Below are 25,969 nucleotides of genomic sequence, written 5' to 3'. Positions count from 1 at the left end.
ATATAGCACATGCGCAGCTACCATAGTTCTTCATAACGTCAGCAATTAATTTCTGTTGAGGAAAGGCGTCAGACAAGGAGGCATGATCTCGCCCATGCTATTCACCGTCTGTTTACAGGAGGTATTACGAGGCCTGAATTGGGAAAAGTTGGGGATAAGAGTTAATGGAGAATACCTAAATAATCTGCAATTCGGTGACGACATTGCCTTGCTGAGTCACTCAGGAGATGAACCGGAAAGCATGATCATTTTGTTAGGCTGAGTAAAACGCTGGGTCTAAAAATTAACATGCAGAAAACCCAACTAATGTTCAACGTCTAGCTAGAGAACACCAGTTCACAATTGGTAGCGAGGTGCTGAAGTGGCAAAGAAATACGTCCCCTTAGGGCAGCAAGTGACCGCTGATCCGGATCATGAAAGGGGAATAACTAGAAGGATAAGAATGGGGTGGAGCGCATATGGCAGGTTCTCTCAGATCATGAATGGCAGTTTACCAATATCCCTCAAGCGAAAATTGTACAACAGCTCTATCTTGCCGGTACGGAGCACAAGCGTGCAGGCTAACGATAAGGGTTCTGCTTGAGTTAAGGACAATGCAGCGTGCCATGGAAAGAACAATGATAGGTGTAGCGTTAACTGACCGGAAGTGGGCAGAGTAGGTGAGGGAACAAACGCGGGTTAATGACATTCTAGACGAAATCAAAAGGAAGAAATGGGCTTGGGCAGGGCATGTGATGCGAAGGCAAGATAACCGCTGGTCCTTAAGGGTAACGGAGCAGATTCCAAGAGAAGGCAAGTGTACCAGGGGGCGGCAGAAGGTTAGGTGGACGGATGAGGTTAGTAAGTTTGCAGTCATAGGTTGGGCGCAGCCGGCAAAGGACAGGGTTAATTGGTGAGACATGGGAGAGGCCTTTGCCCTGCAGTGGGTGCAGTCAGGCTGCTGATGATGATGATACCCGAGAGCCCTAATACCACTCCTGGCGCAGTGGTGCAGCGGTTAAGCGATGCGCCACTGTCCTGTGATGGCAGGTGCTGCTACAGTCGGACCTTGTGCGACACAGGTTGCTCTCCCCGAGCTACTAATAATTGGTTAGATATCGCCTGCGCCGATGGGCAGTTTGCTCACTGTCCGGTGGGCTGGTTGTTTAGTTTAGTTGATGGGGTTTAACGTCCCAAAGCGACTCCGGCTATGAGGGACGCCGTATTGAAGGGCTCCGGAAATTTCGGCCACCTGGGGTTATTTAATGTGCACTGACATCGCACAGCACACTGGCCTCTAGAATTTCGCCTCCATCGAAATTCGACCGCTGCGGCCGAGATCGAACCCGCGTTTTTCGGGCCAGCAGCCGAGCGCCATAACCATTCAGCCACCGCGTGGGCTGGTGGGCAGGTTGTGATGACGCCGTAAGATCACATGACCCAGGAGGTGCAGCTGCCTCCTAGGTTGCTTATCTGAGCATTTTTTGTTGATTTTTCGCTCACGGTCAAAGACGCCGGCTTTTTAGCGAAGAGAGCTCATTATCGCTATCCCGTTAATAAGTTGCAATCGCCCATGCAGATGGAACCAGAATGATACTTGTTGTTCGGCACTGGTTGAATGGCCTTTGTTGTAAAACCGGCAAGTTAACTTTTTAAGCGAGTGGTTTCTTTTAGATGCGCGTATATAAGGGTACAGTTTTGTGCAGTAGCTTAAATTTATCCCTTTGTTAGTGGGAGGCTTCACTACCGTAACGTATGATGATCTCGCATTGATGACTCGAACAAGGTGGCGAGCAGACGCAACAGCAGGTTGAAGACGGTGGTGGATGTAGAGCTCAAGAAGATGAACAAAAGCTGTAGACAGCTTGGTCGCCGCTTGCCTTCTCCTTAGGAGTACAATTGCATAGCATTAGAGGTCCCACCTCCTTTTTCGCAGATCCACTGACTGCGAAGAATCCTCATACCACTACTGGGACAGATGGGTAGCAGTTAAGAGATGTGCCACTGCCCCGGCAGCTGGCTGTTTTAAACACAGTCGTCGCTGGAGATTGTGAGATACAAGTTAACTTTTCACGAGCGACCTCTCGCGGCAAATCTATAAATTGAGCGCCACTTGCCACGGTGGGCAGTATGCTCATAGTCTAGTGGGCAGGTTTTGATATGACAAGGACACGTGACTTAGGCGGTCGAGCTGCTGCCTAGGTTGCCTCTCTGGAGAATTTTCGTACATTTTTCCTCCGGGGTCAACGACGCCGGCCTTTCTGCAACACGGGACCCTTAACGCTTTGACGTTAAAAAATAGGATTATGAGACAGGAGAACAAAGATTTAAAAAGTCGCGATTTCATTTCATGCAAATCTCTAGGCTTTTTCAGTGTTTTCCATAATGGTCCAATGTTCTTTCAACGTAGTTTCCACATGGTTTCAATATCCTGCACCGTCTCTGCCAAAAGCAACCACGCAACGGTGTTTGTTTCCCTAGCCGTGTCTATAATGGAGCCCTTAAGGTTCCTCTTAAGCTCTCCCAGTGCAATGCAAGGAGAACTCGTGTCTTCACCTTTCCAGCACTTGCGGTCTTTAGGCGTGTGCCGGGGGAGGTCCACTACACGAGTGAGAATAAGCAGACCCCGCTGCCTGGTAACTGGGCGTTTTTAGCTTACGGTAGATGTATTAGCGGAAACGTAACACTGGTTTACCAGACGCCTGCTGCGAGCATGCAGTGACCCTGCATGCACCCACCCTTGTCACTCCGCGTGTGCAGAACGCGTCCGGTACAGCGGTATACGTCTCCGCTAATATGTCTCCGATGTAGCTAAGGGCATCTACTGCTGTGAAAGACGACACATGACGTCATACGCTGTTCGTATGAATTTACACTTTTCTATAAGCGTTGCTCGAATACTATCAGTATGGTTTCCGTATATTCCGCGCGGAAGCCATACGGGAAACTCGAGGAATTATCGGCGTCGTTATGTGGAGCGTATCACCAGGGTCTAGCATATCCCACTGTCCTCGGCGGCAGTGGCCGCTGAGCAGAGCGATGGCCCACAGTTTACCGCAGAAGGCGGCCGCAACCACCTGACCGTGTGCGGCACAGACCGGAAGTCGTACGAGGCTACGGTGCCCTTCGTGGTAAAGATGTACATCAACCCGACGCAGTACTACGAGCCGGGAGAGCTGGTCTCCTTCGTCCTCACCGGATACAACAAAAGTGAGTGCGTGCCGCCCTCGCCTCCTTCCCGAGCTGTCTTTTGCGCAGCCGCAAACGACGTTGCCCCCCAAAGAAAGAAAAAGGCCGCTCCGTGCTGGTCGCCAGAGTGTGCGGCTGCGTAAACTTGCAGAGCTGTGGCAATGGTCGTTACAGCGGCCGAATTTCGTAAAATGCTATCCTGGACAGCCAAATATATCCTCGTTTCAGTAGCATTCGGCTGCTGAGCACGAGCTTGTTGCATCCCACACTGTTCGTGGCGGCCGCGTTTAGACGAAAGAGAAATTCGGAAATCATTCTGGGCTGTATACAATATTTTTAGAATCGCAGAGAATCGAACTTATTTTTCAGTAACGTTTTTATCTTCAGTTTCAGTTTCAGTTTATTTCCCACAACAAGTACAGGGCATGTACGATGTGTGGCGAGGGTGACGGGATAAAAGCTGCGTCAAGGGCAGCTTGACTGGCCCCGTCTCCCCGAACCACATTGCGGCAAGCACGACAGTTTAGAAGGACATAAAATATATATGATGGGAAGAATAACAAGGAACAAATGGAAAAAAAATATACGAACAAGATAAGTGCAAAAACAGTGAATGAGTGCATAAGTTAAAAAATACATTCAAATCTAACAGTACAGGTTAGTTAATAATATCGAATAATTTTTTCTTGGTTAGAACCCGCAGCTGCTCTTCCGTTAGCTTATATTTGTTAAGTGTACTAGACAGCCTGTTTCGAAGCATCTGGAGACCGTAGTTAGTACGTGATCGCGGAACGTGCCAATGTTCATGGTGGCGGGTGGAGCGAGATGATATGTTAATCTGCAAGTTTGCAACGGCTCGTAATGTTGTTATATTTTTATGGATTTCAGATTTCAAAGATGCCAGCAACTGGCGCTCATAAAGCGTGGAAATTTTAGTAATCTTGTATTTAAGGAATAGGTCGGAAGTGTGGGCATTATATGGAGAGTTTGAAATGGCTCTAACTGCATTTGTTTGTAATGTAACCAATCTATTTAGTGATTTCTTGGTGCCAGTACCCCAAACACGATGACAATATAATAGATGAGGTGCAAAAAGCGTGTTATAAAGCATTAGTTTTTGGGGGACGGGTAAAAAATGTACTTTTCTCATTATACCTAATGCTTTGCACAGTTTAGTTTGTATGTTTTCGGCGTGAAAATCCCATAGCATGTTTTCATCAAAAACGACACCCAGGGATTTTGCTGATGAAGAAAATTCTATTTCAGTATTATCGAACTTCAGTGGATTAATGCGAACATTTGTTTGTTTAGCTTGAAAGAGAACTGCTTTTGTTTTGGAACAGTTTATTTTTAGGTTATTAGCGCTTGACCATTTACATAGTTTGTCCAAGAATAGGTTGGCGGATTTGACAAGGTCATTTGCATTGCTTCCTGTAAAAAATGTACTGGTGTCGTCGGCGTATATAACATAATTTATGGTGCTATCTAGAGATACAAGGTCATTGATGTAAGCATTGAAAAACAGTATGCCGAGAATACTCCCCTGAGGTACGCCATGCTTATTTTTTTGTAATGAGGACATTTCATTTCCTATACATATTGCTTGATGTCGATTTGTCGAGTAACTTTGAATCAAATTAAAAGAAATACCACGAACACCATAGCAAGACAGTTTGTCTAGTAGGATATTATGATTGATTCTGTCAAAAGCCTTGGAGAAATCCACAAATAGTCCTAGTATTAGTAGCTTCCTTTCAATATTATCTAAAATTAATTCTTTTTGGTGAAGTAGAGCTGTCTCAGTAGATCTACCTGTCCGGAAGCCATATTGCGATGATGTAATAACAGAGTTAGCATCAAAGAAACCAGTGAGTCTTATAAAGATGATTTTCTCGAGTGGTTTTGAAAATATTAGTAATATTGATATTGGCCTATAATTCCCTAAGTTATCTTTTTCTCCACTTTTGTACACTACTGTCACTTTAGCAGTCTTAAGTTTTTCTGGAAATACACCGGTATACAAAACTAGGTTGTAAATATGGGTTAGGTATGGGGCAATAAGGTCAATGACAAAGCTAACCGGCTGCATTTTTATTCCATCTATATCCTCGCATTTGCTTCTCTTCAAAGCATGGAATAAATTCAGGACTTCACACTCGTCAGTAGGATTAAAAAAAACGGAATGTTCTAATGGGGCAGATAGATATCGCTGGGCGTCGGTGTTGTAAGTACTCTCGACTAATGAGAGAAAATAATCATTGAATTTTTCTGCTAGTGCTTTTCCCTCGTACTGTTGGCCATCTATTTTTAATTCCAAAGTTCTTGTCTGATTCCTGGAAGGTAGAATTGAACTCGGTTTCTTCCATGCTTGTCTAGAATCCGTAATTCCGTCAAATAGATGTGCATAATAGTCGCGTTTCGCACGATTCAAACACTTATTTAACAAGTTCCGGTATTTTCTAAAATCTTCTAGAAATTCAGGGTCACGATTCTCGAGAAAATTGTGATACATCCTTGTTTTAACTTTTATCATTTTTAGTAATTTATTAGTCATCCAGGGATTTCGTGCACGTTTGGGTTTCTTTACTACTTTATATGGAAAATGCTTCTTGTATATGGAAGAAAACAGTGAAATAAAATGGTCATATGAGTCATTGGGCGAAGAGTAACATAGCAAGTCATGCCAGCGTGTGATAGCCATTTCGTTTCGAAACAGCTGAAGTGTATTTTCTGTAACATCCTGAATGATAAAACTTTGCATGCAATTTTTTGCGGGTATAAGTTTCTGATCGGCAACCAGAAATATAGGTAAATGATCACTAATTGCTGCTGTTATAGTACCACTAAGTATATTATTATCAAGAATATTAGTAATAAGTCAATTGCCGTTGCACTATTTGCAGTAACGCGTGTAGGGGTTCCTACAACGTTGTAAAATGAATGCGACTCAAGGATCATTAAAAATTCTTTTTGTTTCACGGTGCAAGAGAGAATGTCGATGTTAAAGTCACCACCAAGAACCATTGTGTAGTTACACTGATTTACAGAGGAAAACACCAAATTTAAATAACTAAAGAACTTGTTTAGGTCACCTTCGGGTGGCCTATACATGACAGAGAACACAAAATTACCACTCTTTACACAAATAGCTTCATAATGATCAGTAGACAGTGATAAGTCACTCATAATTTCATAGCCATTTCCACATTTAAGATATAGACAAACACCACCGCCGCGCTTACATTCACGGTTCATAACTAATGGGTTGTAACCACTGAGATGCATCACATCACTGGTGTCACTGTACCACGTTTCAGTCATCATGATGACTGAGAAATCAAAGTCAAATTGTTCTAGAAATGCACAAAATTCATCACTCTTATTTCGGGCTGATTGCATATTCAGGTGCAAGAAGGTAAGGGTTGATGCAGGTCTTCCTTTGATAAGCGAACACAAGTCATTTGGTTTAAAACATTGCTCAAACATGACGCATAAGGGTCCTCTAAATACTCTTTATGAATGGAGGAAAAGAATTACTCAAGCTCTGAGAGATCGTCTACGCTCCGTATGACCTGTGCGGAAAGACCTTCTGCATTGCGAAGCAAAATCTTGCCGTTGTGATGCCAGGCAAACTTATAGTTGTAGACTTTGGCCCATTGTTTCGTCTTGAACAACAGTTCTCTGTTCCCCTTTGTCAGATTTTCTGTGATGAACACAGAATCTTTTGTGTTTTCCACTGCCTTACTCTGTGAAAGCCAATAGTCTCGGTCTTTCTGTCGGAGGAAACGAACAATTATTCCAGGTGCTTTACCTTGTTTGGCGGGCAGCCGGTGCAGTGCCCCGATTGATTCTGCGGTAAGCTCAGGTACCTTTATCTGCTGGGCAATTTCATTGACAGTATTGAGCAGGTTTTCATCATCTTTCTCGGGAAGACCATGAATTTCGAGGTTGAGGCGCCTATTTCTCCACTCTAGCTCATTTAAATCCTCGCGGAGCTTTGCCACCTCTTCACTGTGGTCTTTTTCCTCGAGCATGTCAACCCGCTTATTCAATTTCTTTATATCCTCAACTTGCCGTTTCAGTGCCTCAAGGACTTCATCATACTTTGAAGACATCATATTAATAGAGGATTCAATTCCATCAACCTTTTCAGACAGTGGGCCTAAGGCCTGATGCACTGATGCTGGCGAGAGCTACTAGAATGTCAGAGTCGGTACTCAATTTTCAGCCGTTAGCTCCTCTCAGCCTTGCGGTTGAGCATGTTGGACATTTCCATGTTGTCTGAAGCGATTCTTCCTTCGTTTTGAAGAAAGCTGCAGTTACACCGGAGCATTTCCCTACATGATAGTCGTTCTCACATTCGGTACAACTCAAGAAACCATTGCTAGGCAGAGCGCCATGGCAAGCCAAACATTCTTTTTCATTATCTGGGGGCATGTTTACATGAAACGGATCAAGAACTTCACAACACTACAGAGACCAGTGGCAGCAGCGAGGCAGCGACAGCTGCGCGGTCAAGGCTAATAAAAGCAAGAAAGTTTTGACCAACCTGCAAAGTTGCAGAAATTCAGCAGATTAGCACACGTCTTTCCGTCGCTGCCGCTGCTGCCAAAATGATGCGAGACACTCGGCACACCACCAGAGGAAAGTTCAGTCAGAAGGCGTCGGGCTTGGGGGCGGTGAATCCAAGTGCAGCTGTACCCAGCTATCAGAAGGCTTGCGTATGCGTTTGTAGCCCGCCTCAGCTTGATTTGCAGCAGTTGTTTGCAGAAGACGAGCTTGCAAAATACAGCGGCGTTCCTTGGACACTGCAAAGTTGCAGAAATTCAGCAGATTAGCACACGTCCTTCCGTCGCTGCCGCTGCTGCCAAAATGATAGCTCTTCAACGTTGCATGTCGCAGCGTTGGAAGAAGCCTGCTCTTAGACTCAGTGCCGTATTCTGCTGACCTAGTTGGCTTAGCATGCTTTACTATTACAGCGCACAGGTGCATGGACAGAGATGCGATGGAAATGAAAGTAGACAGTTCTCACTTACAGCGAAAACTTCTTCCGAGAGGAATGCCTTATAAAGGGTGACAAAGTTATGCTTTACACATTTAATAAAATTCTCCACAATGAGGTACCTGACATCCGCCTTCGCACGCAAGTTACCGAGCCAGAGGGGGGGGGGGGCAGAGTGAGATAATTGTTATCATCAGGCAGCTAATTAACAAAAATCGATTAATTAACATCTCAGTGACTGCAGAAAGCGGGCTTGTCTGCAGACTTAGAGGCAGTCGTATTCTTATACAGTTCTGTTTAATAGAATTCTCCTAACGCCTATATGTTTCGAGCTATTCGCTTCAAAATTTTCACCGAGATTTCTGGAGTTGCGCATGCAAGGCGCTGACATTCAGCGTTAAACGTATCCCTGCTTGGCAAGGCGTTTCGCTCTCCTACCGCTTTGAGCGACCGGTAAAATTGGTGTTTTCCTTTCGCCACCCGAAATGGAAGGAACACCTGAGGCAACAACTGCGTCACACTAGGGAACAATTTCGCGCCGAGTGCCACTGCCTTGCAATGCGCATATTCATTGGAAACTTTGAGGCGAATATCTCGTAACACGAGTGCTCTAGAAGAATTCTGCCAAATAAACTAATTTAGAAATGCAACCGCCTCTGTTTCCAATATAAACATTCACGTTCACGTTAGCCGCAGTGGCAAAAAAATTATTTAATACAGTTAAAACAATTAAGCGTCCACCGAAGACAATTTTCATCCCAATTTTTGTCCCTCGGGCCATATAACTTATGATCAGAGATGGATTTCAGGTTCCTCTGAGCGCCTACCTTTAAGGCATTCGTAAAGCCTATATTTTGACGCCCTGCATAAGCAGAAGAAAGCAGATGTGATCCAAGTTGAAGGCAGCCGTCAAAGAATTCGCGCCAACAAAAGCACAATAACTTTTTAGTTGTTAGCTGTTTATCACTGCGTTTTATGAAGCGCTAGCCGCACAGTGTGAAACTAAACTAAGCAGTTGGAAATGAAACTGAAGCGAACGTGAGAAATAACTCACAAACTGTGCTACTTCTTGCACGTGTCCTCGGACTAGTGACATTCAGTTGTATCGCGTCTTCTTTCTTCTGCTTTTACCGGGTCTCCGAGATAAAGTAACCGATTTTTAAAAAATAGAGTCTGCAAGGCAAGCTGAACCAACTGGATGCTGTTGAGAGTCGCATGGCCTAGTCAAAAGTATTGTTTTCTTCTGAAAACGTACTCTAAAGACTAATGAGCTAGCGTTTTGAAATTTATTGCCAGGAAAAAATTGATTGGGAATTGACTAATGCTATAAAATACTGCATATTTTGTTTGGCATGGTCGGCCAACACCTTTACAGTTGTGTTTGTTTGGCTTACGCTTCCCTTCCCGCATGCGCATATCTCGAGATTTTAAACGTGCTAGTGCCATTTAATAAAGAAAAATTGAGTCACTAGACCGCGCCGTGGTTGTCGTCTCCTATTCTAGTTCGTGTTTTTCTCACTGGTGTAATTCCTACTCGCCCATTTCGCCGTCATAATTAATAAAGTGTTTTTAAGATAGTTATAGATTACCTTGAAAAACTGCCAGCCGATATGTTCGCACTGAGGTGCCATTTACGTAGCTTTCATTTTCTGGTCTTAAAGATGATGCGAAAGTTACCACGTTACAATAACTGTGCTACTCAACCGTTCAAGGAACAAGATCCGCCCTTCTCCGGAGCGCTGATTTCGACGGGGATTGGCGTATGCACTGCATGGGCTAGAGTGCGCGCACCGAGGAATCCTGCATCACGTAGTAGCTTTTTTGTATTTCGCGGGCTTGCCTTTAAGGCCGGTCAATAAAGCGGCGGAAGTGGTACCTGGGTGCAATCATTTCAGTCAGCCATTTTTAAGACAACTTCTTGAGACAATATTTAAAACGCTATCTAATCAATTGCAGAACGCAAAACGTACTGCAGACTAGTCCCTGCCAATCTCAACAGCACTGTTTCAATTGTCCAGAACATTCCGCCTAATGTAAAACCTTGGTCATTTTTTTCTGTCACACCTGGCACCTGTCATCGCTTTCTGAATGCAGTTGAGCTGTAATTCCCGGCAGTGTGCGTCTCCATGCTCAGTTTTTCCGTGTCATATCTAAGACCAAGGTATATGGAATGAGTCTTAGCCAGCTACCCAGACAAGCAGCTGTGCCGTCTTCAGTCGGGCGCTGCTGACCCAGAGCCGTTGGTCGGCGGCACCTGTGAGCTCCGAGCCAATGCCCCTCGCTGGGCAATGCTCATCAAGGGGCACCTGCAGCGACGCAGGATGACTGCAAGGGCGGCTCGTTCACTTGCGCCAACTCACGCTGCATCTGGGAGGGATTCTCCTGCGACCAGACGGACAACTGCGGCGACAACAGCGACGAGCAGTTCTTCGTCAGCTCAATGTGCAGTTGAGTGGCCTCTTCTGTTAAAAAGTAATAATGCCAGCCACGGAGAGTGTCACGTGGCATTCATCGGACACCCAAAGGGATAGTTTAGAAAGATTGTTGAGAAGCGTCATCGCGGCCGATGGTCATGGCTTGGTGCTAATGAAGAATCAGTGTGTCTACTTTTACGGGCCTTTACTGCGTCGCGTCGAGGTTGCGGCGTTCCGAAAGGAATGTGCTGATGGCGTTCCCAAGCAGCCAGGAAACCGTTAGCACACTCATTTTTCCTCCAAAATCACGGAAGAAGGTTCGTAGAGCGCAGAACAAAGAGTGCGGATTTTTCCGAGAAAGCTGCCCCTTTGAGCGCCATTCGGAAGAAGACATGAGTGCCACACGAGACAGCGATACACGAAGAATCGCCGAATGTTTAACATAAGGGACATAAAAAAATTAGAATAAAAATCAACACAGACAAAAGAGATGAATCTCTGGGCTAATTCGTTTTGTCCCTCCGTGTTCGTTTCTATGCCCGTTAATGAATTCAAAGCTCATTTGTCCCGGTTTTATTTTAGTTTCTTTGTATTTTTTTGTTCTTACATCTCTAGTTATATTTTGTTGCGTGATTTTCTTGTCCTCGACACATTCCATATTCGGGGTTTCTTCGTGTATCACTCGGTCTTGTGACGTCTTTATACAAAAACCTTATTTTCTTTCACTGCTGCCCTTGAATCGAGCCCTCAGCTGTGAAAATGTGCTCTGCTCGATAGAGCAGACCGAATTAACTCGATAACGAAGATAACAAATTAACTCGCCACTGATATTTTTTATGGAACTTCTCTTGGATATTTTACATTTCAGATTATTTTATATTACTTTTTACATAACATTACATAACGTATTGGCCACAACATTCAAAATTTAAACACAATACAGAGTGGAAATTGAGCCTTTGTTCAGCTTACTTGATGCACGCTGTCGACTGGAAATTGCGTGTTATAACCGTTTTACAACATTTTACAACCATAACCGCCGAATTTTACATCAAATACCTTCCTGCCAGCATTCTGCACACAGCAAGTAACCACACCGAACAAACATGCTACACCCAAACATTCACCTGCACCAATCCTTCGTGCTCATGCCTATATGTTCCATGCGAATGGTGTATACATCTAGTATTAGCAATGAGTTTTTAATAAGCGCATATTTTGAAGAGGATTACAGCGCCATTGACTCAATATGTCGGTGGCACAGAGCAAGAGGTTGAACTGCAAACTTACGTTAGTTGAAGTAAGTCCTTATAGACGAGCAGAGAAAAAAAAGTACAAATCAGTTCTTGAAATCGATGCTTGATGTGGATTTCTACTTGCCTTGAACAATTTTTCTCCCCTTTGCACCAATATTTAAACTATTCAAGTAAATGTTTCATAAATGCCGCTGAAAGCTTCTAGTTCTAGCACTACTAATCATCGTTTCAGTAAGCATGAAAGTATTAGACTGTAAGAAAATAATTAGCGAACGAGGTTAACTGAAAGTGAATTGACTTGTACGGAACTGGCTTCCTGTTGACTCACTTCGAAATAAGACTCAATTGACTTTTAAGCAGTTGCCTTACTGCTGGCTCATATGACTAGAGAACGTTCGACTTCTTAACGAACGAGCTCATTAAAGTTTTGTTTTTATTGAATTGTTATTCATTCTATAAGGACTGAATATTCGGTCAACTGAAACTCAGTGTGCATTTTTTGAAGGGTATGAGTGATCATATTCTGAGTAGCCCAATCGCAAGCTTTTGTTAGAAGCCTATAGGCACCGTGCTGGCCCGAGTCGGTGCCTCGAACGCTCCTGTTTTTTATTCTGCCCCTAACAGTAATGCCCATGACGGCGCTGGTCCTCATCGTGAGCGGCATCACCGTCATTGTCGCTTCACTCACCACCATCTGCTACTGCATGGCTCGCCTGCGGACCCAGCTGCAGAGGGTACGTGAAAAACTGGGCTAGCATTCAGGCTGGCACTCTTGGCTACACCATCCTGAGCGGTGGTGTTTTGGGCTCTGATCCTAGACGTGACCAGAAAAGAAAGCAATCGATTGAAACACATATCCACCGAACGACGCACCCATGGGCGGCCCTCTAATATAAAAACAAAAACGAACTCGAAAGACGAATAACACTGTGCAACGCGAGATTCAGCGAGAGCTCAGTGCGGCATAGTGAATAAAATAATGTTTATTCTTCCTTAATGGCTTTCAACAACCGTGGTGGCTGAGTGGTTACGTTGTTCGGCTGCTGACCCGAAGGACTTAGGCTTGATCCCGGCCGCGGTTGTCGCATTTCGATGAAGGAGTAATGCTAGAGGCCCGTGCACTGTGCGGTGTCAGTGCACGTTAAAGAACCCTTTGTAGTCAAATTTATCCAGAGCCCTCCTCTACGGCGTTCCTCGTAGCATGAGTAGCTTGGGGGCGTTATAGACGATAAACAAACCAACGTCTATCTGGCCTTCTTCTTTACAGAGTGCGCATGATAGATCACTATGCTGTCAGTAATTACGTCACTGGGTTCGAACCACTCCGAGTGGAGAGTGGTCAGGGAAGACTGCAGGGACGCCATGCGTGAGGTCACTGCACGCTCACCAACCCGCGTTCCTTGGTGTTACTCCAACGACGCCGAGCCGGCAAACGTTCCCTTATCAGCTATCGCTGTGAAAACAGCGCAAGAAACGGGAAGACAACCATTCAAGCAGGAATGCGTATTTTTAAGGGGACACTGGAAGATTCGAGTATATTGGTCCTGATAGGTTACCGCGTGCTCAGGACACCGACGTCGCTTTCACTGAAAACATCACTTTTATAAAGTAGGAAGTTTCGAAAAGGTACAGGTACAGGTACGTCCGCTTCCGCAAGAAACTGCGGTCCGTAAGGAACTTATTTTCGGCGCAGATCCCTGACGAATGCCGCAAAGTCTTTCACTCCGAGAAAGTGATCTCTCCGGCATCGACGTCACGAGGTTTTAGTGGAGCGGCAGCCCAATTTTAAACGCAGTTTTCTTAGTGCAGGAAATCCATTGTTTCATAATTAAATCAATTCTTTAGCAATAATTGTGTATTTTGCTGCCGGACAGACGTCAGCATAGCTATGAGAGCCACAGAATGAACATTTGCTGCAAACAAAAATTAAAGCACTCTTCGGTGGTTGAAAGGCAGGGCCTACCTGGCTAACTGGATGAAACATGGTAACTGGCGCTAAAAAATAGAAGGTACGACGCAAACATACCGACGGGACACGCGCCAGACATGAACTGAAGTTTACTGGACGCTTAGGTAGAATACACAAAATGCGCATCAGCACATGTTCAAGAAACTCGGCTTTTTCCTTCTTATACACGATAGAACGCAATCGCCAATATGCAGCGGGAAAGAAAAAGTCTAAATGTTGAAGCGCGTGGTTATTGTAGGTGAGCACATCTTTTTCTCGTGACGGCTAATGACGGGGTGCTCAAGCACTTGGCTCCATCTTTTTCAATGCAAAATGCCGCAAATATCTTCTTGCTGAAACGCCTCACATTCGAGTGCTGTGAAAAAGAATGGTGCAATCTTCTTTCATTTTTTTCCTTTTTCTTCGTTTTGAAATTGCTTCAATGGGCCGCCAAATGGCCACCAACTATCAGAGCTGCGACTGGTACTTCTGCAACCTTTCGTTAAGGCAATGGCCCGTCTTCACAATACTATGCCACTTGTCGCAAGACAGTGGGATAAGATAGACCACTCGAATGTTGCAGTTCACAAACCGCGTGGGGCGCTTGATCCCGCACGCTTTAACTTCGTCAGTGTTGTCGATCATGTCGCACATCCTCGACATTTTTAGCGGCTCCGAAGAAGCGACACGAAGGCCGCAGTTTCCCGCTACCTTAATGAGGTAATGGGACTGGTTGTGCATGTAGGACACTGACGCTGGGCGTCCCTAGGGACCATCACTTCTGATCCCTGCTGTCTTCCGTCCATACCTGACCTCTTTAACAAGGCTCTCCGCAACGGACGTGAAAGAGCTGTCTGGGAAGCCAACGCTGCCCAGGCGCAGAATTCATTGTTGAACACTCAAGTTCATTCCGAGTTCACAAGATTTCTGAACGGCAGCTCTTAAGCAATTGGAAGCTATCCCTCTGTTGACTGTTCTCGAGTGGGCTGAATGATAGCGTTTCATTGGCTCTTTAGAGCGAGGGAAATATGTCCAACAGACTGAACGGTCACTAAAGCTGATGCTGAGATCAAGGTACTGCAAGCAACTCTCGAGTGGAACCTCACTAGTGAATTTCAAACCCATAGCCCATTCTCGAAAAACGCGAAATACGCTTTCCACCACGTCCCCTCTTCTCAGGCCACACTCTTCGTAACTAAACATGATAGTCATTAAACATATCGTCTATTAAACCCGTGTCTACTAAACTCGTTGTCATGATATTGTTGAACAGGACTTTAGCGAAAGCCTTCCTTTTTTGTACCCTGGACGCATTGCCTGAGCTTTACTGGTGAACTATGCGATTCACGCGTTCAAAATAGGACTGCACACACCTATTCGAGGTTGCATGCGAAAGGTGGCAAAGCAATTAAGGTTTTTGCTAAAATTTTAATAAGCGGTGTACGCACATGAGGAAGCAATAAACGTACTGGGGCGCAGGAGGCCGACAAAGAAGACTACACTCTCCGAATGACCGTGGAAGACAAAGGCAAGCTAGAATAATGCGACAAGGTTTTCGTGCAGTCACCTGCTGGCACTGAACATTGATAACCGGAAGAGAGCCCAATGACGATTAAAAATAATCGATTTCTTGAAGTATTGTAGTCTGGCAAAGTGTATCGCGAGTGGCATGGAGGACATTTTTAACATCATTGCAAAAACTGCTCCCTTCACGACCGTTGAATAGAATGTCGAGCACTTCCAACTAACAAGGTGACAAAAACAACGTTGCACGAGTGACGGAGGGTTTGTGAATTTGACCCTGACGTCCCCTGAAGTTCAAGTACATTCATTCGTAGGGATATATAGGCCTAACAGATAATCGTAAGTGGCTCGGAAGAGCGATCTTATTTTTTTTTCACCTGAAAACTCAGGAAAAATATTGGCAACGATGGCGATCTTCGGTAACACGAATGCATAGTGTTCTCAAGTGGCGATATTGCGCGTCCAAAGGTGCGCTTGTTGCTTTTCATGACCGATGTCAAGGTCGACGCACACAAGAGGGACGGGCTTAACTTAATTGGCACCTGCGAACCTAAATTAGGGTGACAAGTACCCAGCCATAGCCACTCCTCTTTCCGCTTCATCATTCCTTCATCGCGTTCCCATCCATTATTTTCGAGGCTTCAACGTGGACTGCCGTCCAGCTTATAGAAAATGGGTATTAACAGCTGCGCTGTATAAGCAATGACATGCATTAATTCAAAAACTCCGCGCGCAGTCATGTGTTTGAAGTTAACGCGGTCGGGCATCTTTTTATTCGCGTCGAAGCGCTCTTTAGGGTTCGCCATTTGTTTTCGTCACTATACGTGTCGTCAATGAGTATACAACTGATCTTCCGTTAAATCACAGTCAGTGCTAGTCGTCATGCTCTCTGTCTTATATCGGCGCGGTCATTCCGCAGGTGCACCACAATGCATGGGTATATGAGCAACATCGCTGTCATCAGCATCAACATCAGCCATACAGCACCGACTCCAGGGCAAAGGTCTCTCCCATGTCTCTCCTATTGCTCCTGTCCTTTGCCAGCTGCGCCCACCGTATGCCCGCCACCTTCTTAATCTCATCTGCCCACCTAACCTTCTGCCGCCCCCTGCTACGCTTGCCTTTCCTTGGAGTCCGCTCCGGTACCCTTAAAGACCAGCGGTAATCTTGCGTTCGCATTACGGACCCTGCCCAAGCTCATTTCTTCCTGCTGATTTCGACTAGGATGGTATAAATACGAGTTTTTTTCACACCCCTCTGCCTGCTTCCGGTCTCTTAACGCTACGCCTATCATTTTTCTTTTCATGGCTCGCTACGTTGTCCTTAAGTTAATATTAACCCTTTTTGTTAGCCTCCGCGTTTCTGCCAGTCGTGCCTCTGGTTGGCCTGTTTTTTTTTTTTTACGGCGGCAATACTGAGTTCTTGCCTTGGTGGAGATAACACGTTCTTCTGAATATATGCCCTGGTTTCAGAGGGCGCCGAAGGTGCACCAACAATGGCCCTTCGCTCTACTCTGCGTATGTATTACGTTCAGACGCCCTCATTTCTTGTTGCCCAATTCTTGCAGCCCCTTTGCATCTTCTATCGCCGTCATTCACCTCTCTGCCTTACCCTCTTCGTTCATTTTTCTCATCAATCTCTTACGGTCGCAACTTCGCTAGCATCATCGTAAAACCCATGAACGGGCTTAAGAGCTACGCTGTGAAAGTGTTCGTCTGCCTTCAAGGACGTCAGAAACACACCCTGCATGCGAATATTTTCGCAGAAAATCTTGTTGAGGTTTAAAATATCTTATTATTGAAAACGCAACGCAACACATATGTACAAAAAGTGTCACGTTGAAAAGCTAGAAACAGAAAATTGGCCGAAAGCTACTGACTCAAGACACTCAGGCGCTGAATTGCAGAGCATGATCAATGAATTGGACATACAGAGCAGACGAGTGCGTCTAAAGGTTAATACGCAGAAAACCAAAGTAATTTTCATCAGTCACGGAAGAGATTAGCAGTTTACAATTGGTAGCGAGGCGCTGGAAGTGGTGAGAAAATCCGTGTATTTCAGCCAGGCAGCCATTGCAGTTCTTTGTCACGAGAGTGAAATGGCTAGAAGAACAAGATTGAGGTGGTTCGCAGGTTCTCTCAGTTCATGAATGGCAGTTTACCAATGTCCTTCAAAAGAAAAGTTTAGTTTGGTTTGATCCCGGCCGCGGCGGCGGAATTTCTATGAAGGCGAAATTCTAGAAGTCTGTGGGCTGTGCGATGTCAGTGCACGTTAAAGAACCCTACGTCGTCGAAATTTCCGGAGCCCTTGACTACGGCGCCCCTCATAGCCTGAGTCGCGTTGGGACGTTAAACCCCAATAAACCAAACCTTCAATAGAAGAGTACATATAACACCTGTATCTTAACTCGCCTGTTGGGCAGAAATGTGGAGGTTAACAGAAATGGTTCAAATTAAATTGAGGACAACGCAGCGAGCTTTGGAAAGGAAAATGACATGTATAAGGTTATGAGACGGAAAGATGGCAGAGTGGGTGAGGGAACAAATGCGGGTTAATGACATCGTAGTGTGAAATCAAGGAAACGAGACGGAATGTGATGCAAAGGCAAGATAACTGATGGCCTTTAAAGGTAGCGTACTGGATTCCAAGAAAAGGCAAGCATAGCAGGGTGCTGCGGATTGATGTACAGACGAGATCAAGAAGTTTGTAGGTATAAGATGGCCGATGCTGCCACAGGACATTGCTAAATGGAGTGATATCAGAGAGGCTGAAATTTGGGCGAGTTGGTAAGCATTCATGGCGGGTGAACAGCGCAACAAAGGCGGGACAAAGGCAAGACAACCGCTGACTAGCAACTGAGTTTTTTGAAGAATGAAAAGTGGTAATATATAGTGAACGTAAACAATAAAAATAGAAAAACGACAAAAGGGGGTGAACAACCAAAGTCATATGCATGTGCAGATATTGAATTTACTTGTCACTTAATGTCACAGAAGGATTGCTGATGCACTTTTCTGCCAGATTATGAGTGTTATATGTTTCCATGATTCCTCGGGTCACCTTGTTCTTATAGTAGAACAGCACCGCTGTCTTCTTGTACAGCAGTTTGCATTTGCATTTTTTGCAGCGAAGCTTTGTCCCAGGAGCCGGGCCATCTCTTTCTGGCTTTCTCTTATGTTCTTTATCTTTGTCGCGCTTGTACTTGCAACTAGCGCAATGAGCGGCAGCATGGCAAAGAGGGTCATTTTTTCTGGCGCATTCGTGCTGCATTAACTTCTTATTCAGGCATCTGCCTGTTTGCCCAACATAGGCGGCACCGCACTTGAAGGGTATCTGGTATACCACGTTTTCTTTGCAGTCAAAGGAGGGTGACATGTCGTCACATGTCCGGGAATCGAAACCGGAACCACCGCCTTTGCGAAACAATCGCTCTACACACTAAACACGAACCTACCCAGATGCTGCCTGCGTGGCATAAAATCGCTTTTCTTCTACCGCATTCTCTTTTGGAATTCCATTTATTCTTTCAGAATGACATAAATACCCGCCGCGGTTGCAGAGTGGTTCGGGGGCTCGTCTACTCCTCAGCCGGAGCGAGGCGAAACGCTATATATATATATATATATATATATATATATATATATATATATATATATATATATATATATATATATATATATATATATATATATGTATATATATATATATATATATATATATATATATATATATATATGTATATATATATATATATATATATATATATATATATATATATATATATATATATATATATATATATATATATATATATATATATATATATATATATATATATATATATATATATATATATATATATATATATATATATATATATATATATAAAGGCGTCCGTGTGCTGTGCGATGTCAGTGCACTTTAAAGATTCCCAGGTGGTCGGAATTATTCCGGAGCACTCCACAACAGCACCTCTCTCGTCCTTTCTTCTATCGCTGCGTCCATTTTCTCTTCCCTTACGGCGCGGTTCAGGTGTCCAACGATATATGAGACAGGTACTGCGCATTTAGTTTTCTTTAAATTGATTTTTGGGTAACGGAAACGGCGAAGTTGATGGTTGATATGGTAATCCCAGGATAATCCCAGTGATAATCCCAGTATAAGGCTATATTTCTGTTCACTGTTATGTTTTTCCCCTTAGACCTGAACAAAATGTATTTAGTTTTGGACACATTGCCCGTTAGCCAGTTTTTCTGAGCCCATTCCTCTAACGCAAGCAGTGTAGATTGTGCGGAGTCAAATAATCCTTCAATATTTTTTCCTGGGAAAAACATGCTCGTGTCGCCGGTATATATAATAAATTTTGCTGTGGGGGAAATGCTTGTAATATCTTTTATGTACATGCTGAACAAGACTGGACCCAAGATACTCACCTGTAGTTGCCACTACGCGCCTCTAGTTGCTCAGAGACCGAGCCGGCTATTTTAACTATTTGTTTTCGATGTTCTAAGTAAGATGGTATTAAACGTGTGGCTTTGCCACGAAAACCATACCGCTGACATTTTATATTTACTATTTCATGATTTATGAGGTTGCACGCTTTGGAAAAGTCTAGAAAAATTCCAAGTATAAAATTACCTTGCTCGAAATGCATTGAAATATGTTCTTTTAGTGTCAGAAGAGCAAATTCTGTACTTAGACCTCGCCGAAAGCCATACTGAGAGTTAGTTATTATTGTATGTTTTTCTTCAAATTTGCTAAAGCGCATCAATATCACTTTCTCGAAAGCTTTAGGTAAGATAGAGATAGGCCGATAATTGTTCATGTCATTCCTGTTGCCATTTTATGAACAACACTTACCCATGCAAGCTGCATTTTGTGGGAAAAGACACCTTGACAAAGACCAAGGTTTAAGATATATGTTATAACTGAGACAAGGCGATCAGCAAAATATTTAAGAGGTTTAGTTCTAAAACCATCGACATCTCTGGCATTACTGTTGTTTAGGCTTATTATAACTGTAAACACTTCAGCCTCGCTTGTTGGGAGCAGAAGAATTGTTTCTCTATTCGATCGAAGGTTTTCGAGATTTTTATGAACGGTACCTTGCACCTTAAGACTGACGAGATATTTGTTAAAGGTATCTGCAAGTGGTTTTCCAGTTCGGTGCCGTATATGTTCAGTTTCTGAATCACATTCGGTGATGCCTTATAATTCAATAGTGAAGCTCATCTCTTCTATGTGGCATCTGTGGATCCTGGTTTAAATTCCAGAAGATTCGCAAAATGTTCACGACGTGCTATTTCTAAGTCCTTGTTCAGGCTATTTTGTAGACTTTAAAATCTTAATATTTATTCACATCATTAGTTTTGACAAAGAGATTGTAAAGGTAATTTTTATAATAAATTCTTGTTCTAAGTTCAGCTGTGACACAAACCTTCCTAATGTTTCTCGTTTGTTTATTTCGCACTTCAGGAAAACTAGCTTGCATATACAGGCTCCAATATTTCAAGAAACGTATCATAAGCTACGTTGACATCATCACTTTCTAAGAGGCCCTTCCAGGATAGTTTTTCTATTTTTTTTCGAAATATCTAAACGTTTTGTTCGGTAATATGTTAGACTGTTAGCGTGGGTCTTGACAGTTTACTCTGTACATATCCTTTAGTGCAAAGGAAGATCAGTAAGGGGTCACTTAGGTAAAAAGACAGTATTCGGGACCTCAGTTTATCTGGCTTATATTTCTAAGAAACATGTTAATGAGCGACTGTGAATTGGCAGTTACTCCTGTCGGGAAATTATTACATTTCTAAGCCCATTAGCATTTAACAGGACTTGGAAATTGGTTTTTGTAGTATCATTTTTAATCATATGAGTATTCATGTCCCCACCGCAGATGAGACTCAGGTTATTATTAGTGATGAAGCTAAACAGTTAATCTAAATATTTGAAGAAACGCAAAGTTGAACCATTCGGCGGGCGGTAGCACACGACAAGAGCTGTGTTTTGTAAATTAATTGTCAGGATCTCACAGTCACTTGTTATTACCGAACACTCCGAAATTATTTCGCAGTCGTAGTCTTTTCGAAACAAACTACATATCCCGCCCCCTCAACCAAAGGGGCGATTTAAATAGAATGTTTCATGGGACAGAAGTCGGTGGACGTTTGTTTCATCAGTACTTTACGTTTCCTTGAGCATAATGACGTCAAAAGGTTGCCCTGTTTGATCAAACAACAAGCGTAAATTGGATTCCTTATTTTTAACAGATCGAACATCCAAGTGAAAGCATTTAAATGACTTGAGGGGGCGCTGCAAGCAGCCGTCTTGAACTGACGCACGTTCGCATCGCTCCGACTTTCCGAAGCTTTTTGGCCCGGACGTTTTTGGGCTCGGCTCCCAAAAATAGATGGGCCAGTGCCATCTTGTTCCTTTTCACCTGTGGACAACAGTTTCAACGCTTCCATGTCGAAGACTACCACAGGAAGCCATCCGGATACATCCGATACGCCCACCGCCGATGCCGCCAACATGGCTCCCGGGGAGCCGCAGCAAGCCGCCGAGGCAACATCGCTTCGTAGCGGCACAGATAAACTAAAGCGGCTGTTTGGGCTTGTTGGTCAGTGAACATGGTAAAAAGAATGCAGCGCGAAAAAAACAAGGACGAACATTGTCCACTTCTGTTCGTCCTTGTTTTTTTCGCGCTGCATTCTTTTTACCATGTGCACAGATAACGCGGCGCAATCTGTCGCTGTGCTTGACGCCGACGCAAGCATGACGGACGACGAATCCAGCCAAGTGGTTGCGGCGATACCTGTCTGCAATCCCTTCTCTTTGCTTTCCACGGAAAACATGCCTGGAAATAACCATTCTCAGGTAGGATCTTGCACTTTTCCATTTGCGAAATTTGCCAAGCAGCCTAGGATGGGGTTAGGCTCTTCTCAGATAACTCAAGAAAACGCTCGCTTGGTGAACAAACGACACGGCGTAAAATTTGGCCGCTCGCAGACAGCAATAAATGATTGCTACGCGGGTACGCATTTTCACTCGAGGGGCCCTTCCTCGGCTCCTATGGTCACCACATTCGGCAGAACCGATCACTCAGCAGATAATGACCACTCTGAAGAGGATGACTGGCAGCCTGTTAGGCGAAAGAACAAAGCTACAGCTGCCGATCCAACCTGTGTTAAACATACTGTGATAATGAAGCTAACTTCATCTGGACAACTAGGCTCACTCCCCGCACACTGGCTGCACAGAGCCATTGCCGATGAGCTTCAAAAAATCCATTTTCACTCAGGCTTTCAAGTACGGCCTCTTGAAAGAAGCAATCAGTTTGCGGTCGAGGTATCGCATACGCATGCCAGGGTCCATCTTCTCGGACTGCAGTCTGTCTTAATTTCTGGAAAGCCTACATCTATAAAAGCCTATGAAACCATTCGCTCCGGCCAGATCCGCGGGGTCATACATCGGGCCAACGGGCTAACAAGCGAACAGCTCATGGTCAACCTCACGTGCTACTCGTGCAAGGTAATCAGTGCCAGGCCAATGGGCAAGAACGGAGCAGCTCGCATCACATTTGAGGGCTCCAGACTTCCCCGCAAAATCCATCTTTACAGCTACTCCTGCCGGTCATACCTTATCACCCGAAATCTGTCATATGTCAGACCTGTCATAAAATCGGACATAGGACAAACTCGTGTCCACTAGTCGACCGACGTCGATGCTCGTTCTGCGGTCGCCCCGCACATGGCAACCTCGAGGTATGCCCGATAGAACCACTCCGTAATTGCGGAGGTCAACACGTAGCTACAGACCCGAAGGGCCCTGTTCGGCGACAGGCTACCAAAACCCTGAGGAACGGCATTGTCCGCCGAATCCGAGTATCGCGACGAAAGGAGCGCAAGCAACAAGCCGAGCTTCTACATGGCAACGAAACGTTTTCGACGGCTGCGCACAAGAGCCCTGCCAGCGCACAGCGATCACCCTCGGAGCAAATTGTGCTTGTTGAGGAGGACTTCCCTCCAATACAAAGTCAGCCGTTACCAAAGGAACGAGGCAGTGAACATAAAACTAGAGGGAAACATGCGCACGGCCGCTCTACACAAACTGAGAGCACTAGTCTAAGGAATGCCACACCTCCATCCCTAACGAGAACTCTTGAGTATTCCGCGACGGCGCCAAAGCAAGCACACATACACTGTGCTTATGCTGAAACTCTCCGTGCTACACAGCGCGGTGCAGAAACGCATCTGGCGCAAGATCGCTCACGCACGGTGCACTTAGATGAATACCAACTCAAGCACATTATCGAAATGGTCACTGCTGAGGTAATCAAGCGCATGCTTCCACTCTTAGGGCTGTCGCAGGCTTCTCCGAATCAAGAGCCCGGAATTGGGCACACATCATCTTCTCTTCCGCGCACCTTCCAGTTTCAAAATGGCGGGCACTAGCGCGAAACCTCATGACATTTTTGCTTCGGACTCTCCTATATGGTTCTTACAATGGAACTGCCGGTGAATACCGTCGCAAACAAGCAGAACTTCAAAGGAGACTGTCCATCACGCCGACGCTTCCTCTAGCTATCCTGCTTCAGGAGACTGGTACTAATAGGCCCAATCTAATAGGGTGCAAACCTTACTGCGCCCCTTCCATAGAGCCCCGACGTCCTGGGCCAGGATCGCGATCCGCGAATCCAGTAGCCTATGGGCAGGCATGCGTACTTGTTTTCTCTCGCGCTGCCCACACCGAGCTTGATACGTCCGCGTGGTGCACGCAGACGCAAGAGGTAGCGGGAGTGCGCCTTACATTAGAAGGGGACCAACAAGCATTGGTTTTTTCGGTTTATGCCAGATCCTGCGGTACGACTGCATATCGAGTAGATATATCTTTTATAGAACACTTCTTAAGGATATATCCCCAGGATCGAGTTATAGTTGGGGGTGATTTTAATGCCATGCACACCAGCTGGGGATATCATCGCTCAGATGCTGGGGGAAGGCATCTATGGCAGCACATTGTCAAAGACAAACTGACCATCGTTAACGACCTTACGTTGCCCAGTCGCTGTGGACAGCACAAAGGTCAACAAGACACTTCTCCAGACCTGACACTTGTTTCCCATCCTAATGAGATCATATGGTCACGGGCTGATGATGTCATGGGCAGTGATCACTATCCCGTGGTGGTGTCATGGGCCCCTCGAGGGCGAAAGTCACTAAAGCGGCAACAATGCCATCGAATAGAGGAACACGTCTCATGGGACGATTTTCGCAGAATGCTTGGTGAGGTGAACGTTCCCACAGAATTAGACGAGCTCATTACTCAGATCAACGTTGCCAAGAAGAAAGCCACAACGAAGCTTTTAGTTAAATACGATGCCCCGAAGCCGGACTCCCACCTTTTGAGTCTGTGGAATCGTAGGCTTCGTGCTCTCAAGGCGTACCGCCGCTCTGGTCGGACACCCCACCGTAGGCGCGCCCTCACCCGCATTACTCAAGAGGTCGAGCAGTATACTATGCAGCTCGCTCTCCAAGATTGGCAGCTGCTGTGCCACTCGCTCAATGGAACAGTTAACTTGTCGAAGACCTGGCACATATTTCGAGCTGTCCTTGGACGCAAAAGGCCGATTCCCCCTTCCCAAGACATGGCCCTGAAATTGAACGTCTCCCCGGCTGATCTAGCTATACAAGCAGGGAAGGTCTTTTTTCCCCAACCTGAAAAGGTGGATGCCTTGCCTGCGGACCCCGTCTCAGATACATCGAATGATTACGACGTTCTCTTCACATTAGACGAACTGGAGGCAGCCTTGTATGACTCAAACCATAAAAATGCCCCGGACCGGATGGTGTACGCTATTCAACACTTCTTAACCTTCCCAAATCACATAAACTTGCCCGGTTGAAAGTATTCAACGAATGCTGGACCAACGGTGCTCTTCCCCCTGCCTGGAAGGAATCAGTTGTCATACCAATTCCAAAACCCGGTAAGCCAAGTCGGACATTACAAGACCTCAGGCCGATATCGCTGACGTCCAACCTTTGTAAAGTCATGGAAAGTATGGCTCTGAGAAGACTTGAATGGTACTTAGACAAGTTCAGCGTCCAGCCTCCTATGCTAGTAGGTTTTCGACGAGGACTCTGCGCGCAAGATATTCTCAGAAGGCTTCATAACGACGTTCTCGCATACCCTAGCAGCGCACAGCTCCGGGTGGTTGTTGGGGTTGACGTCAAAAAGGCTTTTGATTCCGTGCCCCACTCTACCATACTTCAACGGCTCCAGGAAGTGGGGATAGGCGGGAACCTCTACCGCTTCGTGAAAGCGTTTCTTGCGGACAGAACCTTCTCAGTAACGGTTGGGGATACTCAGGGTGCACGGCAACCTAACCGAACCGGCGTACCCCAAGGCGCCGTCATATCTCCGGCTCTTTTTAATATCGCGATGTCAGGTCTTCCGCCAATTCTAATGTCGATACCCGGTCTTAATTTTGCCGTGTATGCGGACGATATAACGCTCTGGACCAATTCTGGGTCCCCTGCGGAGCAGGAATTAGCCTTGCAGACAGGCCTTAATGCCGTCCACGACTACATCAAGAAATGTGGCATGAAAACCTCTCCGGGAAAAACCGAGTACGTGGCTGTCATAAACGGTCCGCGGC

At 45.2% G+C, this 25,969-nt stretch overlaps 1 protein-coding gene across 1 annotated transcript in view; it reads left to right on the top strand.

Annotated features, from left to right (window-relative positions):
* Positions 1-25,969, top strand: part of LOC144122909 (uncharacterized) — a 107,135-nt gene that overhangs the window by 74,644 nt on the left and 6,522 nt on the right. Inside the window, exons 3-5 of the mRNA XM_077655875.1 lie at positions 3,030-3,189; positions 10,483-10,617; positions 12,465-12,574. Of these exons, the coding sequence (XP_077512001.1) occupies positions 3,030-3,189; positions 10,483-10,617; positions 12,465-12,574 (405 nt within the window). The remainder of the gene's footprint in view (positions 1-3,029; positions 3,190-10,482; positions 10,618-12,464; positions 12,575-25,969) is intronic.

The sequence above is a fragment of the Amblyomma americanum genome, chromosome 3 (genome assembly GCF_052857255.1).
Source record: "Amblyomma americanum isolate KBUSLIRL-KWMA chromosome 3, ASM5285725v1, whole genome shotgun sequence".
Classification (NCBI taxonomy): Eukaryota; Metazoa; Arthropoda; class Arachnida; order Ixodida; family Ixodidae; genus Amblyomma; species Amblyomma americanum.
Note: the sequence above shows the minus strand (reverse complement) of the source record. Positions and strands in the feature narration are given on the sequence as shown.